Consider the following 26,954-nt stretch of genomic DNA (forward strand, 5'->3'; position numbering starts at 1 on the left):
AAGGATCTGTGCTAGGGCACGAATTGTTCACATTATATATTAATGATTTGGAAGAGGGAACTACATGTATTATCTCCAAATTTGCAGATGATACAAAGTTGGGTGGGAGGGTGAACTGTGAGAAGGATGCAGAGATGCTTCAGCGTGATTTGAACAGGCTGACTGTGTGGGCATAAGCATAGCAGATGCAGTATAATGTGGCAGCAATAATAGGGAGACACATTATTACTTGAATGGGTGTAAATTGAGACAGGTGGATACTCAGCAAGACCTTGGTGTCCTCATGCATCAGTCGCTGAAAGTAAGCAAGTGGGTACAGTAGGCAGTAAAGAAGGCAAATGGTATGTTGGCCTTCATAGAGATAGATTTGAGTATGGGGATATTTTGCTGCAATTGTATAGAGTGTTGTTGAGGTCACACCTGGAGTATTGTGTGCCGTTTTGGTGTCCTTAGAAGGATGTCCTTGCTATAGAGGGAGTACAATGAAGGTTTACCAGGCTGATTCCTGGGCTGTCAGGTCTGTTGTATGAGGAGAGACTAAGTTGGTTAGGATTATATTCACTGGAGTTTAGAAGAGTGAGAGGGGATCTTACAGAAACTTATAAAATTCTAACAGGGTTAGACAGGTTAGATTCAGAATGTTCTCAAATGGGGCAATCCAGAACTAGGGGTCATAGTTTGAGGATAAGGGATAAATCTTTTAGAACTGAGGTGAGGAGAAATTTCTTCACCCAGAGGGTGTTGGATGTGTGGAATTCCCTACCACAGAATGAGATGAGTTCCAAAAGTTATCTGATTTCAAGAAGAAATCTAGGGGCTAAAGGGATCAAGGGATATGGGAGGAAGAGGGATCAGGATATAGAATTTGATGATCAGCCATGATCAAAATGAATGGTGGAGCAGGCTCGAAGGGCCGAATGGCCTACTCCTTGCCTCTCGTTTCTATGTTTCTATTGATGCTCCCACAGTCAGCACTCTCTGTGTTGACCCTGCGACAAGTACAGGACTCCCTCAGTATTGAATCTCTAACAGTGCAGCAGTCCCTCAGCATTGACTCATGTTCCTCTGAGTCGCAGTACAGTGGGAGCCTAGATTCTGCACTCAAGGCTGATGCGTGCCTGTAATGTGCTCATTGCTGCCTGTCAATGGATCCTGTCATCCTCTTCTCAACCTTTTCCTCCAATCTGAGATCCACAATCACTTTTTAACTTGCTGCAAATGCATAATACCTCCCTTAATTTCAGTGAAAATTGGGTGTTTTCTGTCAGCAGGTATGAAACACATCAGTGACGCTGACTCCTAAACTTTACTTTTAATCTTGGGACAGAGAATAAAGACAAGAGGTAACCAGACTATCATAGAACTGCTAATAAACGAAGACAATACTGATATTATTTCAATGTTTTTCAGAAATACCAGAAAGTGGTGGGCACTCACAACTTGGAATTATAGCTGGATCAATAATCAGTGTACTGGCTGCTATATTCGGAATAATTGCAATAGCCATCTGGAAAAGGCCACAGAGAGGGAAAAAAGAATCAGAGAGTGGAGAATCTGGATCTGGGGAATCAGGTGAGGAATGGAGAATTTCCAATACTTGGAATATGGAACACAGAGGGGAGAGTGAAAAAGAGGGGAATATAGAACTGAGGGGGACAGCGTGAATGAGCTGACTCTATTGAATATGAAGGCCAGGATTGTGTGCTCTGTTCTTTGTGATCTAAACAAGGATCTATATTAGTTTAACATAGGTTCCCAATTTTCAGTTGAGTTTCTCTTAAAATAAACCTGGGTGATTTCATAGAATCACATAATCCCTACAGTGCAGAAGGAGGCCATTCAGCCTATCTAGTCTGTACTGGCTCTCTGACAGAGTATCTTACCCAGGCCCTCACCCCCTAACCCCACAAATCTACCATGGCTAATCCATCTAACCTAACCTAGAGAGTATCGAACCATTGCCCTTGACATTCAATGGCATTACCATCGCTGAATCCCCCACTGTCAACATCTTGGGGGTTATCTTTGATCAGAAAATGAACATGGACTAGCCATTAAATACTGTGGCTCCCAGAGCAGGTCAGAATTTGGGAATTCTGCAGAGAATAACTTTCTCCTGATCCCCCAAAGCCTGTCCACCATCTACAAGGTACAAGTCAGGAGTGATGAAAAACTCTTCACTTGCCTAGATGAGTGCAGCTCCACCAAAAATCAAGACACATGATACCACCCAGGACGCACAGTGGCAGCAGTGTATATCATCGACTAGATATACAGCAGCAACTCACCAAGGTTCCTTCAACAGCACCTTTCAAATCCACAACTTCTACAACCTAGAAGGGCTAGAACACTGGATGCATGGGAACACCACCACCTACAATTTCCCCTCCAAATCCATCGCCATCCTGACTTGGAACTGTATCGCTGTTCCATCACTGTCACTGGGTCAAGATCCTCGAACTCCCTCCTTTTCAGCACTGTGGGTGTAGCTGCACCACATGCAGCGTGTCAAGAAAACAGTTCACCACCATCTTCTTGACGGTAGTTAGTGATGGGCAATAAATACTGGTCTGGCCAGCAATGCCACAACCCATGAACATATATATGTTGCTCATGAATGTGATGTGCTTTCTCCAGACACTCTGACCTACAAAGAAATCCTCGTGTTTGTCAATCTTCTTTCAGTTTCCTGTCATCTGAAAATTCCATACCAAATGCAAATCTTTTATTGATGCAGGTAGAGACCCTTCAGCAACACCTGAGGCTTAACAATAGGTCATCCACTGTTGAAATTGTTAGACCCATTGCTCTGACCTTGCAAGATAAATACCGGTTAACTTTGAAGTGCAATTAACTTCAAGCTAGTTTGAAATACATTGACTTCAGGGTTGCTTGCAGTTTCTTAGCCAGGTGCTGCTATTCCTCTACAATTAAACCTTTTAACCACCAACATAAAAACTATATTCTGAAAACTAAATGTTATTTTCTGAAGCATCTAAATTATGACCAAATTATTCTTGATGCCTTTAACCCTTACTCTCTGTTTTATTTTACTATCCACTCTTCTACTTTACCTTGACTTTACATGCACTGGTCCAAGTCTTGAGATTTCCAAATGTTACATTGGGTGGATTTTACTGAGCAATCTGCTGCGTGTTTCATGGTGGCAGGAAGTGGTCCACCATTGACGGGCGAATGGATCTTCTGGTTCTGCCCAGGTGTATGGAGTTTCCCGTTGAAAGCACTCTTCACTGCCATAAAACCCATGGCAGGGGTGAACCATATGTGGGACCGGAAGAACCTGCTGGTGTGAATGGCCAGAAAATCTTGCCCATCGTATTGAAAACCTTTGGAAAATTCAAATAGGGCATCACTCTTGTTCACACTTCCCATTACTTCTTCAAAAATGTCAAAAAGATTGACCAGAAATTTACTTTTGCATTTGAAATCCATGTTAGAAACATCAAAAAACTACAGCACAAAACAGGCGCTTTGGCCCCACAAGTTGTGCCGAACATATCCCTACCTATAACTCTCAATCCTATTAAGTCCCATGTACTCATCCAGGAGTCTCTTAAAAGACCCTATTGAGTTTGCCTCCACCACCACTGACGGCAGCCGATTCCACTCGCGCACCACCCTCTGTGTGAAAAACTTCCCCCTAACATTTCCCCTGTATCTACCCCCCAGCACCTTAAACCTGTATCCTCTCGTAGCAGCCATTTCCACCATGGGAAAAAGCCTCTGAGAGTCACTGTCTGTGTGGAGTTTGCACATTCTCCTCGTGTCTGCGTGGGTTTCCTCCGGGTGCTCCGGTTTCCTCCCACAGTCCAAAGATGTGCGGGTTAGGTTGATTGGCCAGATTAAAAATTGCCCCTTAGAATCCTAAAATGGGTAGGTTAGAGGGATTAGCGGGTAAATATGTGGGGGTAGGGCCTGGGTGGGATTGTGGTCGGTGCAGACTCGATGGGCCGAATGGCCTCCTTCTGCACTGTAGGGTTTCTATGATTCTATGATTCTAGTCCACCCGATCTATGCCTCTCAACATCTTGTATACCTCTATTAGGTCTCCTCTCATCCTACGTCTCTCCAAGGAGAAAAGACCGAGCTCCCTCAATCCATGCCACTCAATCCAGGCAACATCCTTGTAAATCTCCTCTGCACCCTTTCAATCTTTTCCACATCCTTCCTGTAATGAGGCGACCAGAACTGAGCACAGTACTCCAAGTGGGGTCTGACGAGGGTCTTATATAGCTGCATCATTATCCCCGGACTCCTAAACTCAATCCCTCGATTGATAAAGGCCAGCACACCATACGCCTTCTTAACCACCTCCTCCACCTGTGGGGCCGATCTCAGAGTCCTATGGACCCGGAACCCAAGGTCCTTCTGATCCTCTACAGTACTAAGAGTCTTTCCCTTTATATTGTACTCCCTCATCCCATTTGACCTGCCAAAATGGACCACTACGCATTTATCTGGGTTGAAGTCCATCTGCCACTTCTCCGCCCAGTCTTGCATCCTATCAATGTCCCTCTGTAACTTCTGACATCCCTCCAGACTATCCACCACCCCACCAACCTTCGTGTCGTCGGCAAACTTACCAACCCATCCCTCCACTTCCTCATCCAGGTCATTTAAGAAAATGACAAACAGCAAGGGTCCCAGAACAGATCCCTGGTGCACACCACTGGTGACCGACCTCCATTTAGAAAAAGACCCATCTATACCCACTCTCTGCCTCCTTTGGGCAAGCCAGTTCTGGATCCACAGGGCAGCAGCCCCTTGGATCCCATGCCCTCTCACTTTTTCTAGAAGCCTTGCATGGGGGACCTTATCGAACGATGTTAACTACATGTTTTTTGGTCTGGGATTTTTTTTCTGCTATTGGCAAAGTCTGGTGTCGGGCATGAAAAGTGGTGTTGAGTCTCCTGATGGCAATGGTGACATTTTCCACCGTACAGTGCAGGACTTTGAAGAATGGAAAGCAGGGGTTCCAAGTTGCATCGCTGGTGGGCAGCCTCTGATTCATCTGCCCCAACATCAACTCACCACTTTGATGATCTGGGTGCCATTTCTAAGGGCGACCCAACACATCAAGAGCATACCAAGAATATTCTTCACACAGCTGCACCCCCTGGTACAAAACCAGTACCTTCTGGCATTACCCTGGCACCTTTAGCTTTACCCTCTCCCAACTGAGCTCTGCACTCATCTCTGAGCTCCCCTTGGAATACCTCTCACCAGGTGCCCAGTCGTGTACCATGTCATTCTGACATCACGCCGTCATGGATGGATTTTTTTAGACTGGGTGAGGTGGGGGAAGGGGGTATGATTCTAGCATACAGATCCGAAAATGATATGCAAATATATTAGAATGAAGTTCCCGACATTGAACAATGGGAAAGGCAGCCTCCCACTGACACAATCGCTTCCTGCTTTGACATCAACATGAAACATGACTTTGATATTCTTGTAAAATTTTCTGCCAAACCCCTCCTACACGAACGGGAGAAGAAAATCCTGGCTCAGGCATTTTTTTAACCACATCTTTGAGGAAGGGTTATCTTTACTGTGCCTCATAAACTCACTGTTCCTTCGATCCTTGGACATATTCTGATGCCCTCCTTTATACATTGGAATCATGATAGTTATCCTTCAATCCTCTGGCACTTTTCCATTTGCTGATGAGTTTTTATGTAATTGTAACAGTGTCTCTGCGATCTTAACTTCTCAGAATATATATGGATATAATCCATCCAGACCAGTTTATCCTGAATTTGATTTGTTTACTAATTATTTCCCACCTTTCATCTTCAATGTCTTGATATCTATTTTGATCTTTTCTTCCCTTTTAATTTCCCTGGTAAACACAGAGACAAAGTAATTATTCAACATTACTGACCCTTAATCATGTATATTCCTGAATGGCCCTTTTCCTATCCTGTCCCTTTCTTGATTTTCCTTCTGTGATCAATTTCTGAAAAACTTCAAAAATTATTTTTATGTTCTTTGTTAATTTAGTTTCGTAGTTCCCACGTGCCTTCTTTTATTGATTGCTTCCTTAATGTCTTCAAATTCCTTTCTGTCATCCTCTTTTTTAATGCCTATGTACTGGGTGTGTGTTTCAGCACAACTGTTTTTGGAGACCGACCCGTCTCACCATCATCCAGAAACCATGGATAATAATGTGGAACTGGATCTGAGTGAATCTGACCCTCATCTCACCCTGGAGCCTTTTCCGAGCGGGTTAAAAAGTTCACATGACCCAGTGGAAGGTAACAAAACCACAACTGAACAAGAACAGAGTTCCTTCCAAACAGACACTTCAACTGACCTAAAATGTAATCTAGATAACAATATTACAGAACAATTAACCAACTACAAGGAAGGAGAAACAATGCAGAATTTACTAAGACATTATGATCGTCATTGAAAAAGCCCTGGAAATAACTAGTCAGAGTAGAAAAACTCTGAATGGCCCTTTTTAATTTTCCACATATAGATTGGGACTCGCATACTGTTAAAGGTTTAGACGGGGTAGAGTTTGTAAAATGTGTTCAGGAGAATTTTCTACATCAGTATATAGAGGTGCCAACTAGAGAGGATGCGATATTGGATCTCCTATTGGGAAATGAGTTAGGGCAGGTGATGGATGTGAGTGTGAGGGAACACTTTGGATCCAGTGATCATAATGCCATTAGTTTCAACCTGATCATGGATAAGGATAGATCTGGTCCTCGGGTTGAAGTTCTGAACTGGAAAAAGGCCAAATTTGATGAAATGAGAAGGGATCTGGGAAGTGTGGATTGGCACAGGCTGTTCTCTGGTAAGGATGTAAATGGAAAGTGGGAGGCCTTCAAAGGAGAAATTTTGAGAGTGCAGAGTTTGTATGTTCCTGTCAGGATTAAAGGCAAAGTAAATAGGAATAAGGAACCTTGGTTCTCGAGGGAGATTGTAACACTGATTAAGAGGAAGAGAGAGTTGTATGAAATGTACAGGCAGCAAGGAACACATCAGATGCTCGAGGAGTATAAAAAGTGCAAGAAGCTACTTAAGAGGGAAATCAGGAGGGCTAAAAGAAGACATGAGGTTGCTTTGGCAGACAGAGTGAAGGAAAATCCAAAGAGCTTCTATAGGTATGTTAGGAGCAAAAGGATAGTGAGGGATAAAATTGGTCCTCTTGAAGACCAGAGTGGTCGACTGTGTATGGAACCAAAAGAGATGGGGGAGATACTAAATGGTTTTTTTGCATCCGTATTTACTGAGGAAACGGGCATGGAGTCTACGGAAATAGGGCAAACTGGTAGGGAGGCCATGGAACCTTTACAGATTAAAGGGGAGGAGGTGCTCGCTGTCTTGAGGCAAATCAAAGTGGATAAATCCCCAGGACCGGACAGGGTATTCCCACGGACCTTGAGGGAAGTTGAACTTGAAGTTGAAGTTGAACTGGCAGACATATTTAAAATGTCAGTATTCACGGGGGAGGTGCCGGATGATTGGAGGGTGGCTCATGTTGTTCCGTTGTTTAAAAAAGGTTCCAAAAGAAATCCGGGAAATTATCGGCCAGTAAGTTTGACGTCGGTGGTGGGCAAGTTATTGGAAGGTGTGATAAGGGATAGGATCTACAAATATATGGATAGACAGGGACTTATTAGGGAGAGTCAGCATGGCTTTGTGCGTGGTAGGTCATGTTTGAGCAATCTTTTAGAGTTTTTCGAGGAGGTTACCAGGAAAGTGGATGAAGGGAAGGCGGTGCATGTTGTCTACCTGGATTTCAGCAAGGCCTTTGACAAGGTCCCTCATGGGAGGTTAGTTAAGAAGGTTCAGTCGCTAGGTATACATGGGGAGGTAGTAAATTGGATAAGACACTGGCTCAATGGAAGACATGAGTGAGACTTCTTACTGTGCTTACCCCAGTCCAACGCCGGCATCTCCACATCAATGGAAGAAGCCAGAGAGTGGTTGTGGAGGATTGCTTCTCTGAGTGGAGGCCTGTGACTAGTGGTGTGCCGCAGGGATCGGTGTTGGGTCCATTGTTGTTTGTCATCTATATCAATGATCTGGATGATAATGTGGTCAATTGGATCAGCAAGTTTGCTGATGATACAAAGATTGGAGGTGTAGTGGACAGTGAGGAAGGTTTTCAAAGCTTGCAGAGGGATTTGGACCAACTAGAAAAATGGGCTGAAAAATGGCAACTGGAATTTAACGCAGACAAGTGTGAGATATTGCACATTGGAAGGACAAACCAAAGAAGAATGTACAGAGTAAATGGTAGGACTCTGAAGAGTGCAGTTGAACAGAGGGATCTGGGAATACAGGTACAGAATTCCCTAAAAGTGACGTCACAGGTGGATAGGGTCGTAAAGAGTGCCATTGGTACATTGGCCTTTATAAATCGGAGTATCGAGTATAAACGTTGGAGTGTTATGGTAAGGTTATATAAGGCATTGGTGAGGCCGAATTTGGAGTATTGTGTACAGTTTTGGTCACCTAGTTACAGGAAGGATGTAAATAAGATTGAAAGAGTGCAGAGAAGGTTCACAAGGATGTTGCCGGGACTTGAGAAGCTGAGTTACAGAGAGAGATTGAATAGGTTGGGACTTTATTCCCTGGAGCGTAGAAGATTGAGGGGAGATTTGATAGAGGTGTATAAGATTTTGATGGTTATAGATAGAGTGAATGCAAGCAGGCTTTTTCCGCTGAGGCTAGGGGAGAAAAAAACCAGAGGGCATGGGTTAAGGGTGAAAGGAGAAAAGTTTAAAGGGAATATTAGGGGGGGCTTCTTCACGCAGAGAGTGGTGGGAGTGTGGAATGAGCTGCCAGATAAAGTGGTAAATGCGGGGTCACTTTTAACATTTAAGAAAAACTTGGACGGGTTCATGGATGAGAGGGGTGTGGAGGGATATGGTCCAAGTGCAGGTCAGTGGGACTAGGCATAAAATGGTTCGGCACAGACAAGAAGGGCCAAAAGCCTGTTTCTGAGCTGTAATTTTCTATGGTTCTATGGTTCAAACTGGCAGTATTTACAAGGAGCATAGGAATTGAGATAGATGAAGATGACAAGCTTTGTTCACAAGGGAAAGAAAGATCTGAAAAACTTTTATAATTAAAAGAGAAGCCATTTATCAATATAGAATTGGAAACATGCTTTCTTTCAGAGTTCAAATAGTGAGAGGAAAAGAATGAGGAGTGAAAAATGTGAAGCATATGAGGCATAACATCAAAGGCTGTGCTGCTGTTACATTTGAAGGAGATAGACAGTTTTGATGAGTATTATTGATGTCGAAAACACATTTTGAGAAAGATTGGCTGAAAGAATAACCCCATGCATTTATCCTAGCTAGTCCACCTGACACTAAGGGGCAATTTAGCATGGCCAACCACTTACCCCGCACACCTTTGGACTGAGAGAGGAAACCGGAGCACCCAGAGGAAACTCACACAGATATGGGGATAATGTGCAAACTCCACACAGCGACCCAAGCTGGAAATCAAACCCAGGTCCCTGGCGCTGTGAGGCAGCAGTGCTAACCACTGTGCAGCCCCATCTCAAGGATATAATTAATACCTCCAAATTATGAGAATTCCATGGCTGGTACTATTCAGGCATTTAAAGAGAGAGACTGGGCGATGAGGTACAGAATCCACAGGAGACATCGATACCTGTTATTTTCAGTCCAAACTATTTACTCACAGAACTTTAAACAAGAAATTGAAAGAACTTTAAATAAGAAATTGTAACTTTTATCAGTACAAATGATCAGACTGAAAGGATTAAATATTGAAGGAAGGATATTGGTGGGAGAATCACTGCTCTCCCCACAGATCCATCTGGTGGGGCGGCGCGGTAGCACAGTGGTTAGCACTGCTGCCTCACAGTGCTCGGGACCTGGGTTTGATTCCCGGCTTGGGTCACTGTCTGTGTGGAGTTTGCACATTCTCCTCGTGACTGTGTGGGTTTCCTCAGGGTGCTCCGGATTCCTCCCACATTCCGAGAGATGTGCTAGTGAGGTGCATTGACCCGAACAGGCGCCGGACTGTGGCGATGAGGGGAATTTCACAGTAACTTAATTGCAATGTTAATGGAAGCCTTATTTGTGACTAATAAATAAACTTTACTTTACTTTACAGACTGAAAGGGTTAAATATTGGAGGAAGGATATTGCTGGGAGAATCACTGCTCTCCCCTACTGGTCCGACTGGTGAATTGTACATAATGCTGTGTGGCTGTGGGGTGATGTCCTGTGCAATGGTACAAACAGGGAGCACTCACAGCACTGTGCTGAATATCATCGGAGCAGAAGACTGAACAAACAGAGAACCACCATTTCTGACAAACCAATGTAAGAGAATTGTACTACGATGTTGCGAGCAGTATGAATTTCATGAATAAAGACACCAACTGAGTACAAGGACTGCAGAGCTCTCAATAACTGGTACAGATGCTGGAATAACGTTGCTGAGACCAGCGTCAAAACATGAGCCTTTTGGATTAAAAACAGTAAATTCTGAAAAGGTTGAGAATTGGAAATATATAGCTTTCGGGAAGACCATGTGGGGGAGGGAGGAAAAGACAAAGGGAAGGTCTGTAACAGAGCAGAAGCAGGAGACATTAAATGACAAAAAAAATTGGTGGGTCAGAGCCGAATGGAGTCAGAATGGGACAAGTGAAGAAACAAAAGATGGATCCAGAGGAGGTGTGAATGGCAGAATAATGAATAGCCACTGTCTGAAAGATTTTATCCTGAAATTTGAATCTCACTGTAAAACAATGCTTGAATTTTACTGTTCAACAAAATGAATTTTCTTAAATTGCAACATGTTTCTATATTCCATTAGTCAACTGTACTTTATCAAGTGTTTTGAAACTGTATAAACTTTATTCAACTATGACCTGTTTGTCAATAAACAAATAGCTTGATCCAGCTTGGTCTCATCCTTATCGCTTCTCGATCTTATGGCTAAGATCGAGTGTAATTTTTGACGTTGCATCCGGTCTTGGCCAATGAGGTTATAGTGAGGCTTCACTTGAAGCAATTTTTTAAAAGCCATCTGGGCCTTTTGACTAAGATGAAGCTCAGATCAAGCCCAGGAGGGGGTGTAATGTCTTATCCTGTCAGCTTGGATCTTGTTTGATTGAGCCCAAGATAGGGGGTATGGCCTGTCTTGTCAGCTTGGATCTGTTTTCAATTGGATTTTTGATTGGGAATAAAGTACCAAAATGTACAAAAAATCAATTAAATGCAAAGCTGTGCAGCGAATAAGTGATGAGAGAGTAGGTGTCTAACCTGACTGAGTATAATATTATTTTAGTCAAGTTATCCTCTGATACCTTTCACAAGCTTAGTGTCAGAGATCACTTCATTAGTGACCCTCCCAATCTCTACAAATGAGAGTAAATGAACAATATTTGGTAATGTTACCAGGTTCAGTTACTGAATAAACACTGCACCAATCTAATTCTGGTAAAATAAAAGTAAAATACTGCCGATACTGGAAATCTGAAATAACAGAAATTGCTCGAAAATCTCAGCAGGTCTGATAGCATCTGTGGGGAGAGAAATGAGAGTTGACATTTTAGCTCTGAATACGAGCCATTTGAACTCAAAATGTTAACTGTTTTCTTTCCCCACATATACTACTTATCAGACCCACTGAGTCTTTCCAACACTTTCTACTGTCATGCCGAATTCTGGTCTTCAGCATGTTGTCGCAGCCCCTGCAGTTTGAATTTTTTTGGAATATATATCCACCTGGATTTTTATCCTTGAGGTAGCTGGGGAGGGCCGAGAGGGGAAAATTAGAGTCCTTTGCTGATGGAAGCCAGTTGCAAGCTGAGGTCGAACCAGCCAACAAGGGGCTGCTGGGTGCAGAGCAGACTGTTCAAAAGGCCTGCCTCAGTGCTGTGGGACACCAGTTAAAGGAAAAGGTCAAAGGTCCTCCACCCCTCACATGACCTTCACCCTCCAAATATTCCAAATGACCCTCTGTCTCCTCATGCTCCAGTGCCAGGCTCTACCCTCTTTCCTATTTCCCCCTACCTCCACCACCACTGGCACCCTCAGTGCATTCTGAATGCTAGGGAAAACAGTGATATCATCCAATAGTTAAACAGCTGTTTGAGGTAACAAAAAAAGCAAATCCAAGAGCTAGCTTGCAGTTAGCACAGGTAAAGGACCTCCAAGTGAAAGAAATAGAAGTTAAAGAAAAAAAGGGATTAGAAAATCATGGTCCACAGCTTCAACTTTGTGATTTTGAGTTAGATGTAGATCATACATCTCCATGTTGCGTCATCAGAGCTACACCAGTGTTGAGGCACAAGATCTAAGATGAGAACTAGTAGATTATAAAAATAGAACAAAGTTCCTAACTAGGAGTTGAGAGGCGCACTGGGTGTTATCAGATAGAACAATTCATGAGAGGAAGTCAGAGGAAAATCATGTTCACTGTTGGCTGAAAATATATGAGCTAGAAAAAAGATTAGAAAAGTAAAGAGAGTTATCAGTGCCCTCCCTCCTTTGTCCCTCTCCCTTACAGTCCCTCTCTCCTGTGCATGTGCTGATGTCACCATCACTACCTTGGATGCTATGGATCTTCCTTGTCAAATTGCTTGTGGCTCAGGTAGTAATACAGATATTATTACTTTTGTGGTTCTGATTTTTAATTATTGCTGAGATGCTTCTTCTCTAAGTGATTGATAATAGTATAATATTTCTGGGAGTTTTATAAAGGTGAACTGATGCTTATGAACTTTCAAGTTAGGCACCTTTTAAATGGTCAGATGGAGTTTCTGTGAGACAATTAACAGTCAAGGTAATTGGGGAACAGGAAAGCAGTTGTTTGTGAAAAGCTTTGATTCATGAATTTATGACTCCAAATGTGCCAATGGGTTTTTCTGCTTTGAAATAATAGTTAACAGCACTGAACCCAGAATGACATTTTATATTTAAATAAATCATTTATTGTTTTAATTGATCTATATGAGAGGGGCTTGGATTAAAATAGGTTGACAAGGTTGGGCGGCACGGTAGCACAGTGGTTAGCACTGCTGCTTCACAGCTCCAGGGACCTGGGTTCGATTCCCGGCTTGGGTCACTGTCTGTGTGGAATTTGCACGTTCTCCCCGTGTCTGCGTGGGTTTCCTCCGGGTGCTCCGGTTTCCTCCCACAGTCCAAAGACGTGCGAGTTAGGTTGATTGGCTATGCTAAAATTGCCCCTTAATGTCCTGGGATGTGTAGGTTAGAGGGATTAGCGGGTAAATATGTTGGGATATGGGGTAGGGCCTAGGTGGGATTGTGGTCGGCGCAGACTCGATGGGCCAGACGGCCTCTTTCTGCGCTGTAGGCTTTCTATCATTCTTCTATTTCTAAGAGGATGTGACTTTATTCATTGCTTCTCCGCATCTGGAAGGAAATATGTATTAATTTACAATGGAACTTCTGAGGAAGTAAGTGACAGAGCTGTGTCTCTGTTTTCAACCAATAACGAAGGGGTGTCACGTGATGATTTGCATCTTATAGTCAATAGGAGGGGTGAATTTAGACTATCTCCAAAAAGGAAGTGCTGAACAATGAGGCTGAGGAATAAAAGTTGGAGAATTAGTGTCTTTGTTGGCACAGTTAAAGCTTCTGGGGTACAACTCATCTGGATGCAGATCAACATCACTTCAAAGACAAAGAGAGGGACATTGGCTGTGCTGACAACACCTAGAACTCCTACGATCTTGAAAATGTGAAATGTGTATGTTGTCTTCATTGCTTCTTAAGTATCGGGGAAATACTGCTGAATAAGCTCTACTTGATTTGTAAATATCAGTTATTTCGGAACTCTGCGGGAATTCGGTTTCAGGATGCATTTTGTCACCCGGATCCGATTCCTGTACTCTGCCGCAGAGTGTCTGACGAAGTTAAAGGGTCCCTGACGGCGCCCCTTCGCTTTGGGAGATGGTGACATCAGAGCACGCACAGGAGAGGGGGACGGTAAGGGAGAACAGTACAAGAGGGAGGGCACTGATAACTGTCTTTACTTTTCTAACCATTTTTCTAGCTCATATTTTCAGCCAACAGTGAACATGATTTTCCTCTGACTTCCACTCATGAATTGTTCTATCTGATAACATCTGTAGGTCAAGCACAGCTGAGGACCCAAGTGTTAGAAATTAAAATTTCAGACCTTAAGAGTTTTCTTTATTTGATAGGGTTTTATACCTCAAAACCTTACACTGCTTCCTCAGCAAAACCTCTTCCTTGGTCCCATCCATCTTGATGGTCTCCACATGGACCATGACAACATGATTCTTCCCCTCACCAGCCCCGAGGAGATATCCATAACATTCATCCAGCTTTGGTTCCTTGCAAAATTCAACTGAAACTAATCCTCACCCACCTTCCATGCAGCCAGTGATGATGTTAGGGTTTTATTTTGGTTAGAGTGCATGTCTGTCTAAGCTCACCTATCTCAATGACAATATAGCCATCTCTGGCTTATCCTCAAAATGAACTTTAAATGAATTATCCTGAATATCTGATCTGATGAAGGAAATGGGATTTCCAGCTTTTTAAGGTTCACTGATTTTAAACTATATAAGCTTCAACTCCCAAAACACACCAATCTTTCTGGAATTATAGATTCATAGAATCTCTGCACTGCAGAAGGAGGCCATTCATTCCATCAAGACCAACAACAACCCCACCCAACCTTACATATGCTTCCTTTCCTTTTGACTATGGAGGAATTATTTGATTATTTGACTGTGAAGCAGCAGTGGTTAGCACTGCTGCTTCACAGCTCCAGGGACCTGGGTTCGATTCCCGGCTTGGGTCACTGTCTGTGTGGAGTTTGCACATTCTCCTCATGTCTGCGTGGGTTTCCTCCGGGTGCTCCGGTTTCCTCCCACAGTCCAAAGATGTGCGGGTTAGGTTGATTGGCCATGCTAAAATTGCTCCTTAGTGTCCTGAGATGCGTAGGTTAGAGGGATTAGTGGGTAAATATGTAGGGATATGGGGGTAGGGCCTGGGTGGGATTGTGGTCGGTGCAGACTCGATGGGCCAAATGGCCTCTTTCTGTACTGTAGGGTTTCTATGATTTCTTTCTATGATGACTAAATTTCACAAGTTTCATTGTCCAAGGGTCCCTTACTTTACCATCCTTGTCCTTCCTCCTTACTGGAACATGCTGGCCCTGAACTCTAATCAGGTCTTTAAATAACACCCACCATGTCAAGTCTGGACTCGCCCAATATCGGTTGCTCCCAATTAACTCTCTCTAGCTCTTGGCTAATACTGCTGTAGTTTGCCCTCCTCCAAGTTAATACTTTCTCGCAAGGTCCTGACTTATCTTTGTTCGTAACTATCTTAAAACTTAAGGAGTTGCAACCACTATTTCCAAAATGCTCTCCCACCGAAAAGTCGAGTCACCTGACCAGGCTCATTTGCCAATACAAGGTCCAGTATAGCCCCTCCTCGAGTTGGACTATCAAATACCATTTCAAGAAACGCTCTTGAATGCATCTGACAAATTCTGTCATGTCTCAGCCTCTTGCTCGAGCGGGGTCCCAGTCAATATTGGGGAAGTTTAACAACACCATGTTAAAGTCCAACAGGTTTATTTTTTTTATACTTTTACAATTCAATCAAATCAAGTCCAATTCAGAGTCTCAACAAGTTGAGACATTTCCAATTCAAGCTGACAAGACAGGGTGTGCAACCCCTGTCTTGAGCCTGATCTACATGAGCCAAGCTGATTGGAGGAGGCACAGGTCTCTCTCCTCCAAGGCTTGATCTCATTTGCATCTCAGCCAAAAAGCCAAGATGCTACTTTAAAAAATTGCTTCATATGAAAATGAAGCTTAAATGTAACTTAATAACCCCAACCAAGTGCAGCATTCAATCTATACTACTAATACTGCTGTAGTTTGCCCTCCTCCAAGTTAATACTTTCTCGCAAGGTTCTGACTTATCTTTGTTCGTAACTATCTTAAAACTTAAGGAGTTGCAATCACTATTTCCAAAATGCTCTCCCACCGAAAAGTCAAGTCACCTAGTATACAATTGTATACTACACCTGATCTTAGCCAAAAGGCCAAGAGTACTTTAACCTGGTGTTGTTAAACTTCTGACTGTGTTTACCCCAGTCCAATGCCAGCATCCCCACAGGATAGTCAGACTGCCTGAACATTAGTGTGGACATTATGCAATGTAATTATTATAAATTCTGCTCCTTCACTCACCATCTCCTCACTTGGTTTTCAGTCCCTACAGGAAGTGAAGCAGCTGTGAGAGTGGCAAGATTAAAGAAATTCATGTTACTCCAGAAATATTTGGATTGGCTGTGAGAGACGTCAATCAGAGAGCCCACCCACTCTGCCCATTCCCTCCTCTTCCTCTTTCACAGCTGCTTCACTTCCTGTAGGGACTGAAAACCAAGTGAGGAGATGGTGAGTGAAGGAGCAGAATTTATAACATACGTTGGAAAGTAAGTTCTGAAGACGAGATAGAGAATCAGCAGATAGATGTGAATAGGTTAAATGAGTGGGCAAATGGAGTATAATGTGGGAAAATGTGAACTTGCCCATGTCGGCAGGAACAAACACAGCAATATACTTTGGAAATAGAGAGATTACAAAACTCAGTGGCAGAGAGGGATCTGGGTGTCCTGTTACACAAATCACATAAAGTTAGTCTGCAGGTACAAGTGATTAAGGAGGCAAATAGAATATTGGTGTTTATTGCAAAGGGAATGGAGTATTTTTCACTGCAGCTGTACAGGGCTTTGGTGAGGCCACATCTGGACTCGTGTACAGTTTTGGTCTCTTTTTTTAAAAAAGGATACAATTGTGTTAGAAGCACTTCAGAGAAGGTTCACTAGACTCATTGCTGGGATGAAGTGTTTATCTCTGAAGAAAGGTTGAATAGGTTGGGCCTACTGGAGTTGAATGTTTCTTTATTAGTGTCACAAGTAGGCTGATATTAACACTGCAGTGAAGTTACTGTGAAAATCCCCTGATCCCCACTGGCACCTGTTTGGGTACACTGAGAGAATTTAGCATAGTCAATGCACGTCTATTAAAAGATCAGCATGTCTTCTGAACTGTGGGAGGAAACCCATGCAGACATGGGGAGAATGTGCAGACTGCACAGAGAGTGACCCAAAACAGGAATTGAACCTGGGTCCCTGGCGCTATGAGGCTGCAGTGCTAACTAGTGTGCCACAGTACACAAATGAGAAATTCCCTAACTAGAAATATAAAGAATGAGAGTTGATTTAATGCAATATAGAAGTTCCTGAGGGGATTTGGCAGAATGGATCATGGGAAGATGTTTTCTCTTGTGGGGGAGTCTAGCATAGGAGAGACAGGCTTAGAATGAGAGACTCCCTTTAAAGGCAGAGATGAGACTTTTATTTCTCTCTGGAATCTATGGAATTTTCATCTCCAGAAAGCAGAGTTGGGTCACTGATTTTTATACTGAGTTTGATACATTTTTGATAAAGAACAGAGTCAAGTGTTATGGGAGGCAGACAGGAAAGCCATGATCGTATCAAAAGACCTAAGAGCCAAATGGCCTATTTTCCTGTGATGTATCAATTACATAATTTATTCAAGCCTTTGAATTATTTTTAATACAGTGATACAACATGGTTTTGGAGAGAGTTGCCTGGTATGGAGGGCATTAGCGATGAGGAGAGGCTGGAGAAACTTGGTTTGTTCTCACTGGAACGACAGAGGTTGAGGGGCAACCTGATAGAAGTGGACAAGATTATGAGAGGCATGGACAGAGCAGATAGTCAGAAGCTTTTTCCCAGCGTGGAAGAGTCAATTACTAGGGGGCATGGATTTAAGGTGCGAGGAGCAAGATTTAAAGAAAATGTACGAGGCAAGTTTTTTCACATAGAGGGTGGTGGGCGCCTGGAACTCGCTGCCGGGGGAGGTAATGGAAGCAGATATGATAGTGAGTTTTAAGGGGCGGCTGGACAAATACACTTATAGGATGGGAATAGAGGGATATGGTCCCTGGAAGGTAGAGGGTTTTAGTTCAGCCAGGCAGCATGGTCGGTGCAGGGTTGGAGGGCCGAAGGACCTGTTCCTGTGCTGTAATTTTCTTTGTTCCACAAGTAGGCTTACAGTCGGACTGCAATGAAGTTATTGCGAAAATTCCCTGGTCACCATAAAGAACAATACAGCACAGGAACAGGCCCTTCGGCCCTCCAAGCCTGCGCCGCTCCCTGGTCCAAACTAGACCATTCTTTTGTATCCCTCCATTCCCACTCCGTTCATGTGGCTATCTGGGAAAAAGCTTCCCACCGTTCACCCTATCTATGCCTTTCATAATTTTATACACCTCAATTAGGTCACCCCTCATCCTCCGTCTTTCCATGAGAACAACCCCAGTTTACCCAATCTCTCCTCATAACTAAGCCCTTCCATACCAGGCAACATCCTGGTAAACCTCCTCTGCACTCTCTCTGAAGCCTCCACGTCCTTTTGATAGTGTGGCGACCAGAACTGGGCGCAGTATTCCAAATGCGGCCGAACCAACGTTCTATACAACCGCAACATCAGACCCCAACTTTTATACTCTATGCCCCGTCCTGTAAAGGCAAGCATGCCATATGCCTTCTTCACTACCTTCTCCATCTGTGCCGTCACCTTCAAGGATCTGTGGACTTGCACACCCAGGTCCCTCTGCATATCTACACCCTTTATGGTTCTGCCATTTATCGTATAGCTCCCCCCTACGTTAGTTCTACCAAAATGCATCACTTCGCATTTATCTGAATTGAACTCCATCTGCCATTTCTTTGCCCAAATTTCCAGCCTATCTATATCTTTCTGTAGCCGCTGACAATGCTCCTCACTATCTGCAAGTCCAGCCATTTTCGTGTCGTCCGCAAACTTACTGATCACCCCAGTCACACCTTCTTCCAGATCATTTATATAAATCACAAACAGCAGAGGTCCCAATACAGAGCCCTGCGGAACACCACTAGTCACAGGCATCCAGCTGGAAAAAGACCCTTCCACTACCACCCTCTGTCTTCTGTGACCAAGCCAGTTCTCTACCCAGCTAGCCACCTCCCCCTTTATCCCATGAGATCCAACCTTTTTCACCAACCTACCATGAGGGACTTTGTCAAACACTTTACTAAAGTCCATATGGACACATCCATGGCCCTTCCCTCGTCAACCATTCTAGTCACTACTTCAAAAAACTCCACCAGGTTTGTGGAGGTTAGTGAGGCATGAACTCCCTCTCACAAAACCATGCTGACTATCGTTAATGAGTTTATTCCTTTCTAAATGCGCATACATCCTATCTCTAAAAATCCTCTCCAACAACCTCCCTACCACGTACGTCAAGCTCACGTCCAAAGACGTGCGGGTTAGGTTGATTGGCCAGGTTAAAAATTGTCCCTGAGAATCCTGGGATGTGTAGGTTAGAGGGATTAGCGGGTAAATATGTGGGGGTAGGGCCTGGGTGGGATTGTGGTCGGTGCAGACTCGATGGGCCGAATGGCCTCCTTCTGCACTGTAGGGTTTCTATGATTTCTATAATTTCCCGGGTTATCCTTCCTACCCTTCTTAAATAACGGGACAACATTAGCTATCCTCCAATCCTCTGGGACCCCACCTGTGTCCAGTGACGAGACAAAGATTTGCGTCAGAGGCCCAGCGATTTCATCTCTCGTCTCCCTGAGCAGCCTTGGATAGATTCCATCAGGCCCTGGGGATTTGTGAGTCTTTATATTCCCTAAAAAACCTAACACTTCCTCCCTTGTAATGGAGATTTTCTCTAATGGATCAACATTCCCCTCCGAGACACTCCCAGACAACACATCCCTCTCCTTTGTGAATACCGACGCAAAGTATTCATTTAGGATCTCCCCTACTTCTTTGGGCTCTCAGCATAATTCCCCACTTTTGTCCCTGGGAGGTCCGATTTTTTTCCCTGACAACACTTTTGCTCCTAACGTATGAATAAAATGCCTTGGGATTCTCCTTAATCCTGTCTGCCAAGGATTTTTCGTGATCCCTTTTTGCCCTTCTAATTCCTCGTTTGAGTTCTTTCCTACTTCCTTTGTATTCCTGCAGAGCGCCCTCCATTTTTAGCTGCCTGGACCTAACATACGCCACTCTTTTCTTTATGACCAATCGCTCAATTTCCCTGGTTATCCACGGTTCTTGAATCCTACCCTTCCTATCCTTTTTTACAAGCACATGCCTAACCTGCAGCCCTAACAACTGTTCCTTAAAAGACTCCCACATGCCAGGTGTGGATTTACCGTCAAACAGCCTCTCCCAATCAACAGCTGCCAAATTCTGCCTAATCCGGCTTAAGTTAGCCTTCCCCCAATCCAGCACCTTACCCTTGGGACACCACTTATCCTTTTCCATCACTATCCTAAAGCTAACAGAATTGTGGTCACTATTTGCCACATGTTCCCCTACCGAAACTTTGAAGACCTGACCGGGCTCATTCCCCAGTACCAGGTCCAGTATAGCCCCCTCTCTAGTCGGGCTATCTACATATTGTTCCAAAGAACCTTCCTGTACGCATTTTACAAATGCCTCCCCATTCAAACTCCCAGCCCTACGCGATTTCCAGTCTATACCACGGAAATTGAAGTCTCCCACTACAACAACCCTATTTTTCCTGCACCTATCCATTATCTCCTGACATATCCGTTCTTCCACTTCCCTTGGGCTGTTGGGGGGCCTGTAGTATACCCCCAACATAGTGACTGCGCCCTTCCTGTTTCTGAGCTCCACCCACAGTGACTCGTTACACGACCCCTCTGAATTGTCCTCCCTCTGCACCGCTGTAATATGCTCTCTAACAAATACTGCTACTCCCCCACCTCTTTTGGCCCCTCCTCTGTCTCGCCTAAAACACTTGTACCCCGGAATATTTAGCTGCCAGTCCTGTCCCTCTTTCAACCAAGTCTCTGTCACCGCAACCACATCCAAATTCCTCATCAGCATTAAGGCCCTAAGTTCATCTGTCTTACCTGCTACGCTACCTACCATGCTCTAGTGCCTGTTCGGGTACACTGAGGGAGAATTTAGCATGCCCAATGCACCTAACCAGCACATCTTTTGGACTGTGGGAAGAAAGCAGAGCACCCAGAGGAAACTCATGCAGACATGGGGAGAATGTGGTACTCCACACAGTCACCCAAGGCCGATATTGAACTTTGGTTCCTGGCGCTGCGAAGTTGAAGAAGCCACGACAAAAAATGTGTTATTTGACCTTGTGATGTTAATTCAATCAAGACTCATGCCTTCCATTGATTTACTTTAATAAGCCTGACTCTTTTAATTAAAATCTAATTCTAACACCTCAAAACTACCAACAGAGAGAGATCAGAAGAGCGAGGAGCATTGTGGGCAGCATGGTGGCACAATAATAGCATTGCTACTTCACAGCACCAGGAACCAAGGTTCAATACCAACCTTGGTATTATCAGCAAATCCAGCTAGCTATAGACAATTCTATCATAAGGGGAGACATACGTTTCAGTGGCCACAGACGTGACAATACAATGGTATATTGCCTCCCTGGTTCCAGAATCAAGATTGTCACTGAGCAGCTGCAGGACTGAAGGGGGAGGTTGTGACAAGTTGTGGTCCATATTGGTACCAACAACACAGCTAACAAGATGGATGAGGTTCTGAAAGGTGAATACAGATAGTTGGGCAATAAATTAAAAGGCAGGACCTTAAATGTAGCCATCTCAGGGATTACACCCAGTGCCATGTGCTAGCAAATGCAGGAATAGGAGAACAGGCAAAATGAATGTGTGGCTGGAGTGATGGTGGAAGAGGTATGGATTTGGATTCCTGAAGCATTGGGACCAATTCTCGGGAAGACGAGACCTATACAAGCTGGATGGGATGCATCCCAAGAGAACTGGGAACAATATCCTTGCAGGGGTATTGCTGGTACTGTTGGGAGTGTTATGAACCCCACTGATGTTAGATGCGAGGGTATCCCTAAACTTGAAAGAAAATCCCTTGCTTTAAAGCACCACCCCATGAAGTGTATTTTCATAAGCCAAATCCAGCAAATAGTTACCACACAATTGATCTTTATTTCAAAAGCCGCTGCCTTGGATTCAGTGTAGAATCATGCAAGTTTTCAAAACAACAGCTTTTGGCACAAACTTGCTCTCATTTCCAGCTGGGCTTGGCTATGATCTTAGCTGTTTAACCTGCTGCTCATCTCCTGCAGTACAAAGCTAATCCTGCCACTGAAATACTGTTGTTCACCTTTGATGTTATTCTATCCAAAGAACACCTTACAAAACCATGTTTGTAGCATGTAAGTGTGACATGCATTCTTATGTCTCCACTTTGAACACATCTCATCTATTTTTAACACTTGTAATTCGATAACCTATTGTTCTTCATGTCACTTAAGTGAATATGTTGCCCTGCTGTTAAGCTAATTGGTACTGTTAGGAGTGTTATGAACCCCGTGTGTTATGAGCATCCACGGATGCTCGGATGAGGAGGATCGCAACAGACACCTCCAGACGCTGAAATATGCCCTCATAAGAACAGGATATGGCGCTCGACTCATCGATCAACAGTTCCGATGCGCCACAGCGAAAAACCGCACCGACCTCCTCAGAAGACAAACACGGGACACGGTGGACAGAGTACCCTTCATCGTCCAGTACTTCCCCGGAGCGGAGAAGCTACGGCATCTCCTCCGGAGCCTTCAACATGTCATTGATGAAGACGAACATCTCGCCAAGGCCATCCCCACACTCCCACTTCTTGCCTTCAAACAACCACGCAACCTCAAACAGACCATTGTCCGCAGCAAACTACCCAGCCTTCAGGAGAACAGTGACCACGAGACCACATAACCCTGCCACAGCAACCTCTGCAAGACGTGCCAGATCATCGACACGGATGCCATCATCTCACGTGAGAACACCATCTACCAGGTACACGGTACCTACTCTTGCAACTCGGCCAACGTTGTCTACCTGATACGCTGCAAGAAAGGATGTCCCGAGGCATGGTACATTGGGGAAACCATGCAGACGCTACGACAACGGATGAATGAACACCGCTCGACAATCACCAGGCAAGACTGTTCTCTTCCTGTGGGGGAGCAGTTCAGCAGTCATGGGCATTCAGCCTTGGATCTTCAGGTAAGCGTTCTCCAAGGCGGCCTTCACGACACACGACAGTGCAGAGTCGCTGAGCAGAAACTGATAGCCAAGTTCCGCACACATGAGGACGGCCTAAACCGGGATGTTGGATTTATGTCACATTATCAGTAACCCCCACAGCTTGCCTCCTGGACTTGCAGAATTTCACTAGCTGTTCTGTCTGGAGACAATACACATCTCTTTAACCTGTGTTGAATGCTCCCTCCACCCACATTGTCTGTACATTTAAGACCTGGTTGGCTGTAGAGATTTGCATTCTAATCAGTATTCTGTAATTTGATTTCTGTGTCTGTTTGCACTGTTTGAGAACAGATATCCACTCCATCTGACGAAGGAGCTGTGCTCCGAAAGCTTATGGTATTTGCTACCAAATAAACCTGTTGGACTTTAACCTGGTGTTGTGAGACTTCTTACTGTGTTAAGCTAATTTACAGACCAAACCCACCCCCCCATCGAGACAGCTGCACTCTTTTCAATTCCCACTTTTATCCAATTTTTAAAAACATTACTTTATCCAATACTTCTTTAATCTTCATTTTATTCAAATAAATTGACCTTAGGATTTAAACTAGAGTGATGGGAAATGGGAGTCTGCATAGGGAAACACAAGAGAGGGAGGAAAGTTAGAAATGAGCAACAGAAAAACAGAAAAAAGATGTAATGAAGAGGAAGCAAGGGCTAGCAGCAAATAGATCTACAATACAAAATATCATGTATAAATTGTTAAAAAGACAAGTCTCATGGCACTGTATCTGAATGCATGGAATAGTCACGATAAATAAGGTGGATAATTAACAGCACAAATTGGTATACATGGGTATGATACAATTGCGACGACAGAGACATGGCTTCAGGGTGACCAAGGTTAGGAACTACATAGTCAAGGTATTCAATATTTAGGAAGTGTAGCAGGGGATGCTGAAACCCCTGCTTATTAAGGGGCTTTTGAAACAAAGTAGACTGGTCTAAAATAGGGATCATAATGTGCTATATATATACAAAAGGTACCACGATGTGCTTCATACATATGTCATATAAAGATATTGTTTATTGAACACAATATAATCAATAGAAGTGAATTTTTAACAAATATTGTGATTTTAAAATAGTTTTGAATGTCTTGTCAGCTTTGGCCAAGGGCGGGCTGCCCTGAAAGTATAATGGGGAAAAAGCAGAACCAGTCAGGCCAAATTTTCTGGACCAATGAAGTATAGAACTAAATCAGTGAAAGGCTTTGTAAGACCATGCAGCTGTGAGGTACTAAGATAATGAAATGAATGGAAGGATTCAATTGCTAATTAAAATGAATAGGAGCATTCCACTCCTCACCCTTGGCCTGATAAGGTATAGCTAGTTAGGATAACTCCCTGACTCCCTTTTAGTTCTCATAGCATTTGGTGGCAAAGCAAACCTTGAACCTGTCAGACATACAAAGGTAAGGTTTCTAAGCAGCGGGGGGAAAGACGTCCAATTCCAGTTAACCATTGGGTGCCTAATTATGCGAAGGGGTAGAATGCTGTTGACCAAGATAAATAGTGTGCATTACTGTCAATGGACCACCAGTTTATATGACAAATTGAGCAGGGAATACAAATCTTTGAAAATAGTATATCAGATGTATTCAGGTGATGTAATTTTAGAGGGAGATTGGAATCCATCGACATCTCTTTCCCAATGCGTGTTGGTCAAATAAAGAACGTCTTTAACTGCATACTGTCTCTCGCAAGTTTTGCATTAACTAAATTTGGCTCAATGCAGGATCCCCAGAGCGAATCCCCCAGAAAATTGCCCTAAAAATTTGGCGCTGCGAGAAGGGTTCAGTTACTGGCATCTGCACACAAGACCTGTTCCCCAGAAGTGGATGAGTACTTTTGTAATTACCACACAGTAGTTAGAGGGTCACACGTCTGGCAGCCATGAGCTGTAAGTTGTGCGATCTGAACTGGGGAAGGGGTGCGGTACAGTATGATTGTGTAAAGAAACTGCGCTGAGTACAAAGGGCCAGGAATGGAATGCTGGGGTGCTTTGTTAGTGGAGCAAAGAAAAAGATGCATGGTACATAAAGTCATTAAGGGTCAAGCTATGCTTAATGTAAGGGGTCGGGGTGAATTCCATGTGGTTAGCTGGGAATGTTTCCAGTGCCCGGGGCCAGCATGTGTGCAGGAAATGTCTCCAGCTGCAGCTCTTGGAAGCCCATGTTTCGGAACTCGAACGGCGACTGGGAACACGTGGCGCATCTACAAGGTGGAGAGTATCGTGGATAGCATGTATAGATAGGTGGCCACACCGCAGGCTCAGATTTCATAGGCAGGAAGGGAATGGGTGACCACCAGGCAGAGCAAGGCAGGCAGTGCAGGAATCTCTGTGGCTATTCCCCTGCAAAACAGATCTACCATTTTGGATACAGTCGAGGGGAATGGCCTTACAGAGGAAAGCAGCAACAGCCGTTGCATTACGGTTGGTTCTACTGCAGAGGGGAGGAGTAAAAAGTGTGGGAATGCAATAGTTAGAGGGGATTCAATTATAAGGTGTTTCTGTTGCTGCAAACGAGACTCCAGGATAGTATTTTGCTTCCCTGGTGCTGGGGTCAAGGATGTCCCGGAGCAGCTGCAGGACATTCTGAAGGGGGCGGGTGAACAGCCAGTGATCGTATTACACATTGGTGCAAACGACATAGGTAAAAAAACAGATGAGGCCCTAAAAGCAGAGTATAGGGAGCGAGGAAACAAGCTGAAAAGTAGGACCTCAAAGGTAGTGATCACAAGATTACTGCTTGTGTCACGTGCTAGTCAGAGTAGAAACAACAGGATACATGTGATGAATAGGTAGCTGCAAAGGTGGTGTGAGGGGCAGGATTCCTAGGGTATTGGGACCGGTTTTTGGGCAGGATCAGGACTGATGTCCTTGGGCGGGGGGTGGGGTGTACTTGCGAGAGTGGCTGGGGAGTGTTTAAACTAATATGGCAAGGGGATGGGAACCTTGGCAAGGATTCAGAGCAGGGGAATTAAGAACAAGAAAAGAAAGTAAGGCGAATAAGGAAAGTTATAGGCAGAGAAATCAAGGGCTAAAGTCAATTAAGGACTGAGTAAAAAATAGTAGGAAAGCGAAAAGAAACGTTAAAAGTGTCTACCTTAATTTTTTGTACCTGAATGCTCAGAGCATTCAAAACCAAATGGATGAATGAGTTGCACAGATAGATGTGAAGGCATATGATATAATTGGCAGTACGGAGACGTGGCCCCAAGGTGAGCAAGGATGGAACTAAAGATTGAGGGCTATTCAGTGTTTAGGAGGGACAGATGGAAAGGAAAAGGTGGTGGAGGTGCATTGTTGATTAAAGATGATATTGATACGATATTGAGAAAAGAGATTAGCATAGATGATGTGGAATCTGTATGAGTCGAGTTAAAAAATAACTTGGGGCAAAAAACATTGATGGGGGTGGTATACAGATCACCAAACTAGTCGTAATGTTGGGAAAAGCATTAGACAGGAAATCAGATATGTGCAGTGTTAAAGGAACATCTGTGAATCTAGGCAACTTTAAATCTGCATATAGTATGGGAGGGTCGAATTAGAGGAGGAATTTCCAGAGTGCATACTGGATGGTTTTCTGGAGCAATCCGTTGAGGAACCAGCAAGGGATCAGGCCATATTCGATTGGGTGTTGTGCAATGAGAAATCGAGTTGTGAGAGAACCCTTAGGCACGAGTGACCATAATATGGTAGAATTATTTGTCAAAGTGGATAATGATGATGTTGAT

The 26,954-nt window shown here is 43.9% G+C and overlaps 1 protein-coding gene across 2 annotated transcripts in view; it reads left to right on the forward strand.

Moving 5' to 3' along the window:
* Positions 1-10,932, forward strand: part of LOC144497104 (class I histocompatibility antigen, F10 alpha chain-like) — a 28,560-nt gene extending 17,628 nt beyond the window's left edge. For both annotated transcript variants that reach the window (XM_078217882.1, XM_078217883.1), the window contains 3 exons: positions 1,411-1,572; positions 6,132-6,278; positions 10,138-10,932. In XM_078217882.1, coding sequence (XP_078074008.1) covers positions 1,411-1,572; positions 6,132-6,278; positions 10,138-10,142 — 314 coding nt within the window. In that variant the 3' untranslated portion in view covers positions 10,143-10,932. The remainder of the gene's footprint in view (positions 1-1,410; positions 1,573-6,131; positions 6,279-10,137) is intronic.
* The last annotated feature ends 16,022 nt before the right edge of the window (positions 10,933-26,954 follow it).

The sequence above is a fragment of the Mustelus asterias genome, chromosome 8, assembly GCF_964213995.1.
Source record: "Mustelus asterias chromosome 8, sMusAst1.hap1.1, whole genome shotgun sequence".
Classification (NCBI taxonomy): Eukaryota; Metazoa; Chordata; class Chondrichthyes; order Carcharhiniformes; family Triakidae; genus Mustelus; species Mustelus asterias.